General features: G+C 36.9%; 1 protein-coding gene across 3 annotated transcripts in view; it reads left to right on the plus strand.

Moving 5' to 3' along the window:
• LOC133302602 (DExH-box ATP-dependent RNA helicase DExH14) overlaps positions 1-11,914 on the plus strand; it is a 57,529-nt gene extending 45,615 nt beyond the window's left edge. For 2 of the 3 annotated variants that reach the window (XM_061502410.1, XM_061502411.1), the window contains exons 44-49: positions 8,742-8,837; positions 8,943-9,110; positions 10,117-10,287; positions 10,719-10,868; positions 10,953-11,084; positions 11,542-11,914. In XM_061502410.1, the coding sequence (XP_061358394.1) occupies positions 8,742-8,837; positions 8,943-9,110; positions 10,117-10,287; positions 10,719-10,868; positions 10,953-11,084; positions 11,542-11,625 (801 nt within the window). In that variant the 3' untranslated portion in view covers positions 11,626-11,914. Of the gene's footprint in view, positions 1-8,741; positions 8,838-8,942; positions 9,111-10,116; positions 10,288-10,718; positions 10,869-10,952; positions 11,085-11,541 lie in introns of those variants that run through there. The other variant, XR_009750365.1, reaches the window with a different exon arrangement.
• The last annotated feature ends 2,950 nt before the right edge of the window (positions 11,915-14,864 follow it).

Raw genomic sequence — 14,864 nt, forward strand, 5'->3', positions numbered from 1 at the left:
AATTATTTTAATAAATCTGTATAGCCAACTAAAGCATACTAGAGAAGCTTACCTGTGGCATATTGTATTAATTTTAAGTGACGTTTTGCATCCCCATGCCAATATTGCTAGAGATAAAAACATTTATGTGCTTTCACTGAACAACTTAAACTTTTGGGATAATAAATCTGTATAGCCTATTGAAGCATACCAGAGAAGCTTACCTATACCATCTTGTATTCATTTTAAGTGACGTTTTGCATCTCATTCCATTATTGTTAGATAAAAACATTTATGTGCTTTCACTCAATAACTTAAACTTTTGGGGTAATTGCTTCATGCCATGGTATTAAAGCCTATATGACCAAGTGGTTTAGAGCTCAATCCTTGTTATCCCCATCCTAAATAAAATTTAAATTTTAGTATAAGAAAGGAGGACTCTTGTGTGAGGGGAAGTGTTAAAGATGACCAAACTGGTTAAGCTTATAGGATAATTAGTTCGTAATACATACCATGCACCAAAATTTCCCATGTTGCTCATAAATATGCCTTGCTCTTTAGAGGATCAAGATCAAATTGTTATGTAATTGCTAGCATAGTTATCAATCTTGGATAGTGGCATGGAATGGAGCAGTAAATGGCAAAAATGCTATAGTGGTAAGGGTGGGCACGGTTTCATTTTTTATGCCAAACGGAACCAAACTGATAAAGTGATTTGGGTCAACCAAACCAAACCCGTTTTAAGAAACGATTCAGTTTTTGAATTGGTTCAAAAGAATGTGCGGTTTGGTTCTATTCATATAGTTTTTTCATAATTCTAGGGGTGGGTATGGTTTGGTTTGGTTTTTTATCCTAAACCAAACTGAGCCAGTAAAGTGGTTCAGTTGTAGTTTTGAAAAACAATTCGATTCCTGAACCAGTTCAGAGAAAATGGTTTGGTTATATACTGGTTCAAAAAAATGTGGTTCTTTTTGTGCGGTTCGATTCACGGTTCGGTTTGGTTCATATGATTTTTTTGCACACCCTTATGTAGTGGGATGACTACTGTACTGACAATTATAGATACAATGCGAATGTTTAAAAATAAAATATTATGCAAAATTAAAGATATACTCATAATTAAGAATCAAAAGTCGTAGTCTTTACACATTCAGCTTCAATCTAAGGCATAACTGATAAGTCAATAACAATAGGATGATGCCATTGCTGCAAAGAGCAACGAGAACATAAAAATGAATTCAAAAAATAAAATGATGAATTTAATAGAAAAAAATACCGAACTCGTTAGATCAAAATTAGTGTAATTTGAACAGTGAACTGTGAAGTACACAACACAGCAAAAAAATGAACAGAGACCTGGGCCAGAGGGGATTAAGGGTGTGAATCAGAGGTCAGAACAGATCAGATTAAAAGAACCTGAAAGAAAGAGTGAATATAATTGCTATATTGTGTAGAATACAAACAAAGGGATACAATATATATAAGCCTAATGGGTTTAAAGGAATAAACCCAAATACTAAAAAGGAAAGAAATTCTAAGAAGAAAAAGGAAACAAATACAATATTAACTACAGATAACTCTAATATTTACAACACTATCCTTCAAGTTGAGGAATGGATATTTGTTATTCCCAACTTGTTAGTAAGTTCTTGAAAGTTGAAATCTATGAGTAGAAAGTCCCTTAGTCAAGACATCAACCAGTTGATTACCAGAAGAAATATATGGAGAGTAGTAATCAGTCCACTATCTATTTTTTCTTTGATGAAGTGACGGTCAATCTCAATATGTTTGGTTCGATCGTGTTAGACTGAATTGTGGGCTATACGGATAGCTGACTTATTATCATAGAGTAACTTCATAGATCCTTCACATCTTACCTTGAGATTATCAAGAATGATTTTCAACCATAATAATTCACAGATACCTTGAGCCATGGCTCGAAATTCTGCCTCTACACTTGATCTAGCAACCACATTTTGCTTTTTACTTCTTCATGTTACTTGATTTCCACAGAAACTTACAATAGCCCGAGGTAGACTGTCGGTCATTCACAGATTCAGATTAATCGGCGCCTGTATAAACTTCTAAGGATAGGTTTTCTCCTCTCTGGAATAATAGTCCTTTGTTTGATATGCCTTTTAGATATTGGAGAATCCTGTCCATTGTTTGCAAGTGTTTTTCCCTCGGGTCATGCATGAATTGGCTAACAATACTAATTGCATAACCTAAATCAGGTCTAGTATGAGCCAGATATATCAATCTTCCCACCATTTGTTGATACAGTCCTTTATCAATTGGAGGGCTTTCATTTTCATTTCCTAGTTTGTGATTATACCCAATCGGAGTACTGGAAAGTTTACACTTAGGTTTTCCTTATTTCCTTAAGGTGATCAAGAACATACTTTTGTTGACAAATAAAAATTCCCTACTTCAAATTCGAAGAAACTATTTTAGTTTTCCAAGATCTTTAAATTCAAATTCAGCTGTCGGTCTTTCTTGCAGAGCACATTTCTTGCCTATATCATCCCCCTATTATAATAATGTCATCAACATAAACTAGAAAAATGGTGAGCTTACCTTCCTGATAATGTTTAAAGAAAAATGTGTGATCTCCTTGACTTTGCTTGTATCCCAATGAAACCATAACCTTGGTAAATTTTCCAAACCAAGCACGTGGGGATTGCTTCAAGCCATACAACGCCTTTTTTAATATGCAAACCTTATTATCTCCATTTCTAGAGTCAAATCCTTGTGGGTTCTCCATGTAAACCTCCTCTTCTAATTAGCCATTGAGGAAGACATTTTTCACATCAAATTGTTTCAAATCCCAATTAAAGTGAGCAGCAAGGGACAATAGAACTCTTACCATGTTCATTTTGGCCACTGGAGCAAATGTTTTTTCGTAAACAATGTCATAGGTCTGTTTGTACGCCTTGGCTACTAATCAAGTCTTATACCTCTCAAGTATCCCATCAGAATTATATTTCAGAGTATACACCCATCTGCACCCTATTGCCTTTAGTTGAAAAAAGATATGGTCTTATTGATAAAATTGTGTATTACATCTGTACAATTGCTCTCTATTTAAAGAGACTAAATAACCTAATGGGCTAAGCCCAAAGAAGATTCTAGAATGAAAATAAATAAACAAATACTATTATTTACAACACTCTCCCTCAAGCTGAGGAATAGATATTTATCATTCCCAGCTTGCTAGTAAGCTCTTGAAATCTTTCTGAGGGAAGTCCCTTTGTTAGAATATCAGTTAATTGACGTCCAGAAGGGATGTATGGAGTGGTGATCAACCCGCTATCAAGCTTCTCTTTGATAAAATGGCGGTCGACCTCAATGTGCTTAGTCCGATCATGTTGAACTGGATTATAAGCTATACAAATGGCGGACTTATTATCACAAAATAACTTCATAGGTCCTTCACATCTTATTTTAAGATCACGAAGTATAATTCTCAACCACAATAGTTCACAAACGCCTTGAGCCATAGCTCGAAATTCAGCCTCAGCACTCGATCTGGCAACCACGTCCTGCTTCTTACTCCTCCATGTCACTAGGTTACCACAAAGAAACATACAATAACCAGTTGTAGATCGACGATCAGTTACAGATCCAGCTTAATCAACATCAGTATAAACTTCTAACGAGAGATTGCCATTACGTCGGAACAACAGTCCTTTACCAGGAGTGCCTTTAAGATATTGAAGAATTCTCTCCACTGCCTGCATGTGTTTTTCTTTTGGATTATGCATGAACTGACTTACAATACTGACAGCATAAGCAAGATCTGGTCTAGTATGAGCCAAATATATCAGTCTCCCAACTAACCGCTGATATTGTCCTTTATCAACTGGAGGACTCAACTCTTCATAACCCATCTTGTGATTCTGCTCAATAGGAGTACTAGAGGGTTTTACACCCAAGTTTTCCTGCTTCTTTAAGAAGATCAAGGACATATTTCCTCTGGCTGATAAAAATTCCTTCCTTTGAATGAGCTACCTCTATCCCTAGGAAATATTTCAATCTCCCAAGATCTTTAATTTCAAATTCAGAGGCTAGCCATGTTTGTAGAAAATGTTTCTCAGCAATATCATCACCTGTTATAATAATAGCATCAACATATACAAGGAGTACAGTTAGCTTCCCATTTTGGGAGTGCTTGAAGAATAGTGTGTGATCTCCTTGACTCTGTTTTATATCCTAAGGTCAGCATAACCTTAGTAAATCTCCTAAACCAGGCACGAGGAGACTGTTTCAAACCATACAAAGCCTTTTTTAACCTGCAAACTTTATTTCCTCCATCCATAGAGCCAAAGCCAGGTGGGATTTTCATGTAGACTTCTTCTTCTAACTCACCATTAAGGAAAGCATTCTTCACATCAAATTGATTCATATCCCAGTTGTAATGGGCAACAAGGGACAACAAAGCTCTCACAATATTCATCTTTGCAACTGGGGCAAAAGTTTCTTCATAATCAATGCCATAGGTCTGAGTGTAACCCTTGGCAACTAACCGAGCCTTATATCTCTCAAGAGTACCATCAGAATTATATTTCAAGGCATAAACCCATCTGCACCCTACTGCTTTCTTTCTATCAAGTCTATCAACAACCTCCCATGTTTTATTTTTCTCCAAGGCATTCATCTCATCTTGCATGGCTCGAGCCCAATTCTCATCTTTTAATGCTTCATGTACTGATTTTGGGATTGAGATAGAATCTAGTGCTGAAATAAAGTTTTTGTGCTGCACAGAAAGGTTAGTAGAAGAGACAAAATGAGAGATATGGTGTTGGGTACAAGATCTTTTCCTTTTTCTTAAGGCAATAGGTAAGTCATCAGAGGTACTGGGTAAGCTATCAGAAGCAACGGGCAAGTCATTAGATGCAACAATATTAGGTTCAGAAACAGGAGAAGTAATAATATTAGAATCAGAAACAAGAGATTCAGGACTTACCAGTGGTTCAGACGATTGAGGTTGCTGGTGAAGTAGTGTGGGCTGCTTTCTCCTTTGATATACCAACTCAGGTGTCACAATCCTCCGTATTTTCGATGTATCAGATGGGTCAGACACAAAAGAATCATAAACAGGAGGAAGAGGTGTAGGAGAAGGCATGGAAGGTCCAAACTCAAAGATAGAAGGTGATGAATCTACTGAAGAACTGCTTTCCCCCTAAAGATGAGGACTTGGGAAAAAGGACTCAGATTCATGAAATGTGACATCCATTGAGACAAAGAATTTCCGACTAGCAGGATGATAACACTTGTAGCCTTTCTTATGAGAGGCATAACCAAGGAAGATACATTTGAGAGCCCTAGGATCCAACTTACTGCGAAGATGTTTATGAACGTGGACAAAGACAACACACCCAAACACTCGTGGTTGAAGACTCTGCATAGAGGGAACAGAGGGAAAGAATGAAGTCATTGAGTGAATAGGACTTACATTGTCAAGGACCCGAGAGGGCAAGCGGTTGATTAAGAAAGCTGCAATAAGAATGGCATCTCCCCAGTAGCATTTGGGTACATGATTCTGAAAAAGTAAGGCACGAGCAACTTCAAGAAGATAACGATTGTTTCTCTCAGCAACTCCATTTTGTTGAGGGGTGTCCACACAAGTAAGTTCATGAATCATGCCCTGATCTTGGATGAATTTGGAAAGACACTGATTGACATATACGATACCATTGTCAGACCTTAGTCTTTTAATTCTTTTTCCAAATTAGGTCTCAATCATTTTATAAAATCGAAAGAATATCTGTAGTACCTCAGATTTTTCATGCATTAAATAAACCCAGGTTACACGACTGCAATCATCAATGAAAGAAACAAACCATTTATTACCAGAAGCATGAGGAATTTTAGAAGGACCCCAAACATCAGAATGAACAAGATCAAAAGGCTCAACACTTTTAATGGTTCTAGAAGGAAAAGAGACACGATGGTGTTTAGCAAACTCACAAACATCACAATGAAAACACTCAACAGACTTGGACAAAAATAATGATGGAAATAAAGACTTAAGCAAACGAAATAGAGGATGCCCCAAGCGTTTATGATGGAGCCAAATCAAAGACTCAGCAGTAGACTGAGACTCAGTCATCAAGGTGTGATCTTTAACATACTTTGCAGATGATTCTGGCACCAGATAGTACAGCCCACCTTGCTCTTTAGCACCCCCAATCGTCTTCCCCGTGGCGAGATCCTGAAAAACGCAGTGAGTAGGGAAGAAAGTTACAATGCAATTCAAATCTTTGGTAATTTTATGGATAGAAAGAAGATTAGTGGAGAGTTTGGGAACATAAAGAACATCTTGGAGATGTAAGGAAGGCTGTAAATATATGTTACCGGAACCCGCAACTGATGTGTGTGAGCCATCAGCTACAGCTATTGTATGGGTGCCAATAGTAGGGTTATAAGAAAGAAAGGAGTCAGCACAACAAGCCATATGATCAGTAGCACCAGAATCAATAACCTAAGAATGTTTAAAATCAGTACAAGAAGAAAGAAAAGAATGAGTAGCGGAGCTCATACCAGTCATAGCCGAAGCACTGGTATTATATGGCTTACTCAGAGAATTAGTACGAATCTGCTCCAACTCATCTCGGCGAATAGAAATAAATTCTGAAGATACACCATTTGAACCCGCCATAATATTGAGGTGAAAATCACACAAACACAAATCCAAATGATGTCTGACCGAAGAGAAAAACACAGATCCGGAAAGAGGATACAAAACCAAGTAGGAAAGTTTTTTTTTTTTTTTGGCGTGAACAGTACCAATGAACAGTGCGCGGTGAACAGTACCCCGCGAACAGTGCGCGATGAACAGTACCTCCGTGAACAGTGTTTTTTTTTTTTTTTGAGTTGTTCCGGTCGTCTGATGAAAAAGAAACCTCCGTAGAATGATAGATCTAAGAAAACGAAGTGAAACAGGGGTCCTCGCGGTCCAAAAGGTCCCCGGAAATTTTTTTCCGGCGGCGGCTTTGTGGCGGCGAGAGGCAAATAGGGTTTGATTTTTAAAGGCGGTGATTTGCGGAAGCAAAACCCTCAGAATCGAGAGCTCTGATACCAAGTTGAAAAAAGAGATGGTCTTATTGATAAAATTGTGTATTACAACTGTACAATTGCTCTCTATTTAAAGAGACTAAATAACCTAATGGGCTAAGCCCGAAGAAGATTCTAGAATGAAAATAAATAAACAAATACTATTATTTACAACACTTTTTTTCCGTTTGGCCTGCCAATGACTTCCCATGTTATTCTATAATAACAAGTCAACTATCTGTATAGCCCACAATCCAGTCCAACATGACCGCCCCAAACATATTGAGATTGATCGCCACTTCATCTAGGAGAAACTAGATAGCGGACTAATCACTACTCCATATATTCCGTCTAGTTGTCAATTGACTGATGTCTTGACTAAGGGTCTTCCTAATGATAGGTTTCAAGAGGTTACTAGCAAGCTGAGAATGATAAATATTCATTCCTCAGCTTGAGGGGGAGTATTGTAAATATTAGAATTATTTTATTATTTTGTAATTTTGTAATAGTTAGTATTTGGGCTTAGCCCATTAGGTTTTTTATTCTCTTTAAATAGAGAACTCTTGTACAGACTACAGATAACATACAGTTTTATAATACAAAAATATTTCTTTCAATTATAACCCTAATGGGCTTAAAGGAATAAACGCAAATACTAAAATGGAAAGAAATCCTCAAAAGAAAAGGGGAACAGATAATTACAATATTAACTAGAAATAACTCTAATATTTACAACAAAATACCTGCGTGAACAGAGACCTTGACATGAATGGGTGGGCACATTAGCTGAGTACACTAGCGAGCAGTGGGCGTGCCGGAAAATGCCAGGCTTGGCCGGAAACAACACTGAGGAGCAGTGGCTCAGGGTTTGGTTCAGCTGGAGTTTGAAACGGAGGTCAGTGTTTAAGTGATTTTTGCATTGAAGGAATGAGGAAGAAGGGTTTCGAATCCTATAATATTTCTAATGCAAAAAAGAGGAAGAGAAATCATGAGAATATCCAAAAAAAAAGAAGGAAGAGAAATCATGATTCTCCACGATAGCGGCCACGGAGCAAAAACACAATGTGATGCATTACCTATTGCAGCCACAAGCTACAATTGGATGGTAGTCTGTCTCTATTAGAATATATAAAAAATATCTTATGATATCTTGATTGTATCTCAAAAGTAATTTAAGAAATCCTATTTTATCTCTTAAGATTTGTTTCCATACATTAATATATTTCATAATTTGTTTCCTTATTTAGTTAGGGAAAGGAGTCTTATGTCAGTATGAATAGATTATGTTGGTATGAATTGAGCTTAGTGCCTTGTCTTTAATGACACACTATTACTCATCATATATCAATATTATATTCAATTTTTTGAGTTTGTGCTCTCTTTTCCTCCTTCTCTACTTAAATCCCGATAATTTCAACATGGTACGAGAGCCACACCATCCTCTGTGACCCATCTGTTCACTATTTTACTATTGATTTCCCTGAAATCCGATGCTCTATTTTACTTACATTCTTTTGTTAAAATAGCCCTCTCTCTGTCTTTGATAACACATTATTACACGCATCAATATTATATTCAATTATTCAGAGTTTGTTCTCTCTTTTTCTCCTTCTCTACTTAAGTCCTATAATTTCAACAGTCTCAGTGAATTAAGCCATAAAAAGTACCTCTTCTTCTTTTTCATGTATATCATCCTTTTGTCACAGGAAAAATACAATGAAGCACTGTCTGAGAAAGTTAAATATCCAGTGGATAAGAACCGTCTGGATGACCCTCATGTCAAAGCAAATCTTCTATTTCAGGTCAGTCATGTCTTTAACCATGAATTTAGCATGGTAAATTTTCTCTTTTGATTTTCTTTATTTCTTTTGTTTATATTTGTGATCAGACAAGTTTTTTGGAGACAGGCTCATTTTTCTCAATTGGAGTTACCAATTAGTGACTATGTCACAGACTTGAAATCAGTATTAGATCAGAGTATACGCATAATTCAGGCCATGATTGATATATGTGCAAACAGTGGTTGGCTTTCAAGCTCAATTACTTGCATGCATCTTCTGCAAATGGTCATGCAGGTATTTATTCTGTTTTGTTCTGCAGCTGACCTTTCTTCTTTATCAGCAGTTGGATAATTTTGCATACAACTAGCTAATTGCAAGTTGGTCGTGTTTATTTTGCGCTCAAAAAAAGCTTTCCAGCCAAAAGCTTTCTCTTGAACATTTTGATTGTCACCTTTTCTAAAAGCAAAATAAACTAGTCCGAAGTCCAAACATACACTAAACATAATGTTTCATTCTTTAATTAGACATATTGAGCAAAAATGCTGCTTAACTGCCCCACTTGGAACTGTTGTACTAGATTACATGCAGAATTTTTGGGTACACGAATCATTTTACTAACCCCAAAAACATGAGGTCCATGACCTCGAAATCTTACAATTTTAGAGCTACAGATTGTTTCCATGTCACTTTGCTTAGTTGACTAATGAGTACTTACTTTTGAATGAAGCATGCCCTTTTCAATGATTTAAATTGTAATTTGAATAATATGATCCACATATTGTAGAATTTTATTGTTACAGATTATTTCCTTCATGCTTTGCTTAGCTAATGGAAGAGAAAAATGAATACTTGATTTTTAAAATTTTAAAGGCAATGGAAATATTCTCGTGTGATAGTTTAATAATATTATTTTCTGTTTAATTTTCTACTACTTATTCCTGATTTGGAGGGGAATAATATTAGTAATCGATGCAACATACCTTTTCCCATGATTTACATTGTAACTTGTCATCAAAGGAAAATAAATTACCATATGTGCACTCTTAATTTTATATCCAAAAAGTACTTTCTTTACTTTGATAGTACTGCTACATATTTTTCAAAATATAACTTTGATCGTCATATCAGATCATTCAGTGAAAGGATAGATTGTGCTTTCAATAAAATCTTGCGTATATTACTCCTTAGAACAGCAGTACAGCATTTAACATGGCTCCTGGTCTCTCTCTCTCTTTTTCTTTTCTTTATCCAAAATATCATTTACAATTCAATCCACTTAAATCTTGTGGTCTGGTTTTAGGGTTTGTGGTTTGACAAGGACTCTTCCTTATGGATGCTGCCATGCATGAATGTTGATCTAATAAGTACACTCAGCAGAAGTGGAATTTCTAGTGTACAGGAATTACTAGATATTCCCAAGGCAGCATTGCAGACTGTAACAACAAATTTCCCGGCTTCAAGATTGTATCAGGTAAACAGTCCTAATATTTTTTTGCTTGTCCTACATTTTTATTGTATGCTAATGTTTGATTTTGATAGTAATGTAAAACATTTTTCCTTGTGGGAAGGGAACTGGGGTACGTTGAAGAAAATGGAGGAAACTTGTTTTTTTGCTGATGGATAATACTGAAAACCATGGGGAGTTGTGCATGATTGAGATGTGTTAGAATATCTACAAAATATCTTATAGGGTGTTAATGATGCATAATAGATTAGGATAATTTGTTATTTTTGTATGAGCCTTTGGGTGTTTAGGTTGTGTCCACATTTCAAAGTCCCTTTGTAGGTTGTTATAAGCAATTCCTGAATACAGATGTTCTTTTTCATAATAGTGCTTTATTTTATCTGGCAGGCATGTCACCTCTTTCAGTTTATATGTTTGTTTCTCTTTTTTTCAACCAGGATCTACAGCACTTCCCTCATGTTAAGATGAAATTAAAGCTTCAGATGAGGGACAATGATGGTGAGAAGTCCCAGACATTATACATCAGATTAGAGAAGACCAATTCTAGACGACACTCTTCCAGAGCATTTGTACCTCGATTTCCAAAGGTCTTTTAAAAAAAAAAAAAATGTTCTGCTATGATTGTAGTCTGTGTGCCTGTTAAATATAATTTACAATTTTCTTGATTACAGATAAAAGAGGAGCAATGGTGGTTGGTTCTTGGCAATACCTCTACGTCTGAGCTTTATGCTTTGAAAAGAGTTTCTTTTTCTGATCACTTGGTTACCTCCATGAAGTTGCCTCTAACTCCAGCTAGTCTTCAGGTAGATATGATTTCTCTACATCCAAACTGTGGTTCCCCTTCAGCCCTTGAACTTAATGCACTCGGTGTAAATTAGATGGACTGTGTGTAACATCAACATTACCTTCATTCCAAACTAGTTGGGGGTATGGGTTCATCTCATATAAATAGCTCTTTTTTACAGTGAGCTTGCTATGCCTCAAGCAACCGTCCTTTATCCTCTGTTGTAAATATATGTAATTATTTATTTCCTTTATAAGTCAGATTTGTGTCATCTTATTTTCAAGATTTAGGTTTGTAGCAGGTTTGAAGCATGGATAAATGATGTGATAATCTTGGAAAACAAACATTTGTTTTAATAGATTTTTTCATTACAACTTATAATTTATGCTTGACTTTGGATTGTGAGGCTTCCTTTCTTTGTAATTAATACCCTTTTGCTTGTATATTTTGCTAAGTAAATATTTATTGTTTTGCAGGGTATAAAACTGATTTTAGTCTCCGACTGTTACATTGGATTTCAGCAAGAACACTCCATTGAAGAACTTGTTCGATTTCAATAGCTGGGCTTTGACTAGCGGAGCTATCCTTGGTCGGTGGCTTCTAAGTTCTGTATAAGATGTTCTATTTAAGCACACATTTACCTTGTTTTGGGGTAGGGGTTAATTTGGTAGTCGTACAAAAAAATTCTTGTAAACTGAGTAGCTATTCGGCTCAATCTGTAAATATCCATATCCATAGGATTTGCAATTTGTTGCTTTTAATTTTTGTTCCATGGAGTGACCACAATGATCCAGTTTTCTAAGTCATGTCACATTTAGTACGTGTAAAGAACCAATTCAACTCAAAAGTTTAAACTATCAGGTGATGGTCTTTTTAATGGTTTATATTATTCTTTTACACATCTCCTCACATGAGAGCCCAGTGAGTTTGAAAGGTAGATGATGCACAAGCTCACTTACCTGTGCTAAGAAATTCCATAAGAAAAAGTGAGGGGCGATGAGGATCGAACCCGGGACATGAGACTGTGATACCATGTAAAGAACCAATTCAATCTAGAAACTTAAACTATTAAATGAAATTTTTTTAATGGTTTATATTATTTTCTAACAGTATGAATAAAGGAACTACAACGACTGGTCCTGGTGTTGGATATGTTCGAAACAAAGATTCCTTCACTCAGGACATAAAAGCAATCAGAATCGAAATATTTACACACTGCACAGGTAGAAAGATGTCTTTACATTTGTAAGTGGTCAAGGAATTCAAGCCAGTCAGCATCAAAGAATCCAGCATATTTCATCTCAGAATAATACACGTCACCTAAAAGGGAGTCTTAATCCTGCAGCAAGAGCACAACATCATACGATGTTCATGCATATGTACTAAAGAAAGTCAGAAAGAATTAGTAAATGGCATTAACTGCTTGCCTGGAAAATAAAAGCTACGTAAGGATATGGAAGATATAAAGAGCATAACAAAATACGGTGAGACTATACACCTGCAGCCAGAGAAAGATATCAATCAGTCAGTACAAAATCAAATGCAGAGAGGTATGTAGGATTACCAATTGCTCAAACCAGAGCTAATTCCTGCTAGCCTACAAGCAAACAAGGTAATAGCGCTGAAGATAAACATAAAGGTGTAGTTGTAAAATGCTGGCCCAGCTGCAAAGGCGAGAGAAATTTCAAGATAGAAAATGTTGTAAATAGTAATTATGTAGTCATTTATTTGTATTTATTTAGTCCGTTACTTGTATATTGGGCCAAGCCCATTAGGTCAAAATTAGGTCAAGAAGTCTCTATAAATAGAGACCCCTATGTACAGATTCAAATACAAATCAATAATATTTCATAACCCTTTTTCAAGTTGGTATCAGAGCTCTCGATCCTGAGGGCTCTGCTTCCGCGCCTATTGTCTTTTTTTTACAAAACCCTAATTTCTTTGCCTCTTGCCGCCATCAGCCGCCACCGGAAAAAAAATTTTGGGGACCAAGGGGACCACTGTTGACCTTCTTTTTTTTCGTTCTATCATTCTACGCAACGTTCCTCCGCCACAAACGACCCAAACACCTCCGACCGCCTTCAACCAGTTCTGTCTTCACCGTTTAGAACCCTTTCCGGTGACTTTTCAACCGCAACCACCCACAGACAGGTGCGCGCTCACCGGACAACCACACCGGAAAAATTTCAGCCGGAGAAGCCTAGCCACGCGCTCTCACGCGCCGCCTCTTTGTCCGAGAGTGAAGCCCACACGCAGCTGCTTTCTACGGCGCGTGGAGGCGCGTCCGGCGGTGTTTCTGGACCGGACCACCACCATTCTTCTCGTCTCCTTGTTCTCTTTTTGGATCTGTGTTGTTTTCTCATATCGGACATCGTTTGGTATTTTTTCCGAATTTTTTGGCTTCTTAGAGCCTTTTTCGTTGACTGTTTTTTGTGCAGTATGGCCTCTTCTCAAAGGAGTTCTTTTACAAAGTTTTATGATGGTGCATCTTCTAAACCTAAGAGAGATGATCGATGGTGTTCTTATTGGAAAAGAACAGGTCATATCAAGGATTTATGCTTTCGCCTCCATGGAAAGCAAACTGTCTTAGAAAAGATGGCAAGGATGCGTGGTCAAGCGCATTTTACTTCCTTTGGAATAACTCCTGCACCTAATGAGACCCAACCTGCATTTCGTCTAGATGAGTTAGAACGGCTCCGAACCATCCTTGATTATCTGAGTAAGCCATATGATACTAGTGCTTTGGCTTTGACTGGTATGAGCCCCAAAACTCATTCTTTCCTTTCTTCATGTAATGATTTTAAACATTCCTGGGTTGTTGATTCTGGTGCTACTGATCATATGGCTTGTTGTGCTGACTCCTTTGCTTCTTATCATCCTACCATTGGAACTCATACTATAGCCATAGCTGATGGCTCACATACATCAGTTGCGAGTTCTGGTGACATAAACTTACAGCAGTCCTTACATCTTAAAGATGCTCTTCATGTTCCTAAACTCTCCACGAATCTTCTTTCTATTCATAAAATTACAAAAGATCTGAATTGTACTGTAACCTTCTTCCATACCCATTGTGTTTTTCAGGATCTCGCCACGGGGAAGACGATTGGTAGTGCTAAAGAGCAAGGTGGGTTGTACTATCTGGTGTCACAATCTCCCGCAAATAAAGTAACAGATCACATCTTGATGTCTCATGGTCAATCAACTGCTGATTCTTTGATTTGGCTTCATCATAAGCGCTTGGGACATCCTCCATTTGGTTTACTCGAGTCTTTATTTCCGTCATTGTTTTTATCTAAGCCTGTTGAGTCTTTTCATTGTGATGTTTGTGAGTTTGCTAAGCATCATCGTGTGTCTTTTTCTTCTAGTAGTACTAAGAGTGTTGAACCTTTTGATCTTATTCATTCTGATGTTTGGGGTCCTTCTAAAGTCCCTCATGCTTCTGGAAATAGATGGTTTGTTTCTTTTATTGATGATTGCACTCGTGTAACTTGGGTTTACTTAATGCATGAAAAGTCTGAGGTACCACATCTGTTCTTTCAATTTTATAAAATGGTTGAGACCCAATTTGGTAGAAAAATCAAGAGACTAAGAACAGATAATTGTACTGAATATGTTAATCACAGTTTTTCCCAATTTATACGAAATCAAGGTATGATTCATGAACTTACTTGTGTAGACACCCCTCAACAAAATGGGGTTGCTGAAAGAAAAAATCATCACCTTCTTGAAGTTGCTCGTGCCTTACTGTTTCAAACACATGTACCCAAATGCTATTGGGGAGATGCCATTCTTACCG

This window comes from Gastrolobium bilobum, unplaced genomic scaffold, assembly GCF_033153095.1.
Source record: "Gastrolobium bilobum isolate Gb01-03AN ecotype WA unplaced genomic scaffold, APGP_CSIRO_Gbil_v1 utg12088, whole genome shotgun sequence".
In the NCBI taxonomy this organism is placed as follows: Eukaryota; Viridiplantae; Streptophyta; class Magnoliopsida; order Fabales; family Fabaceae; genus Gastrolobium; species Gastrolobium bilobum.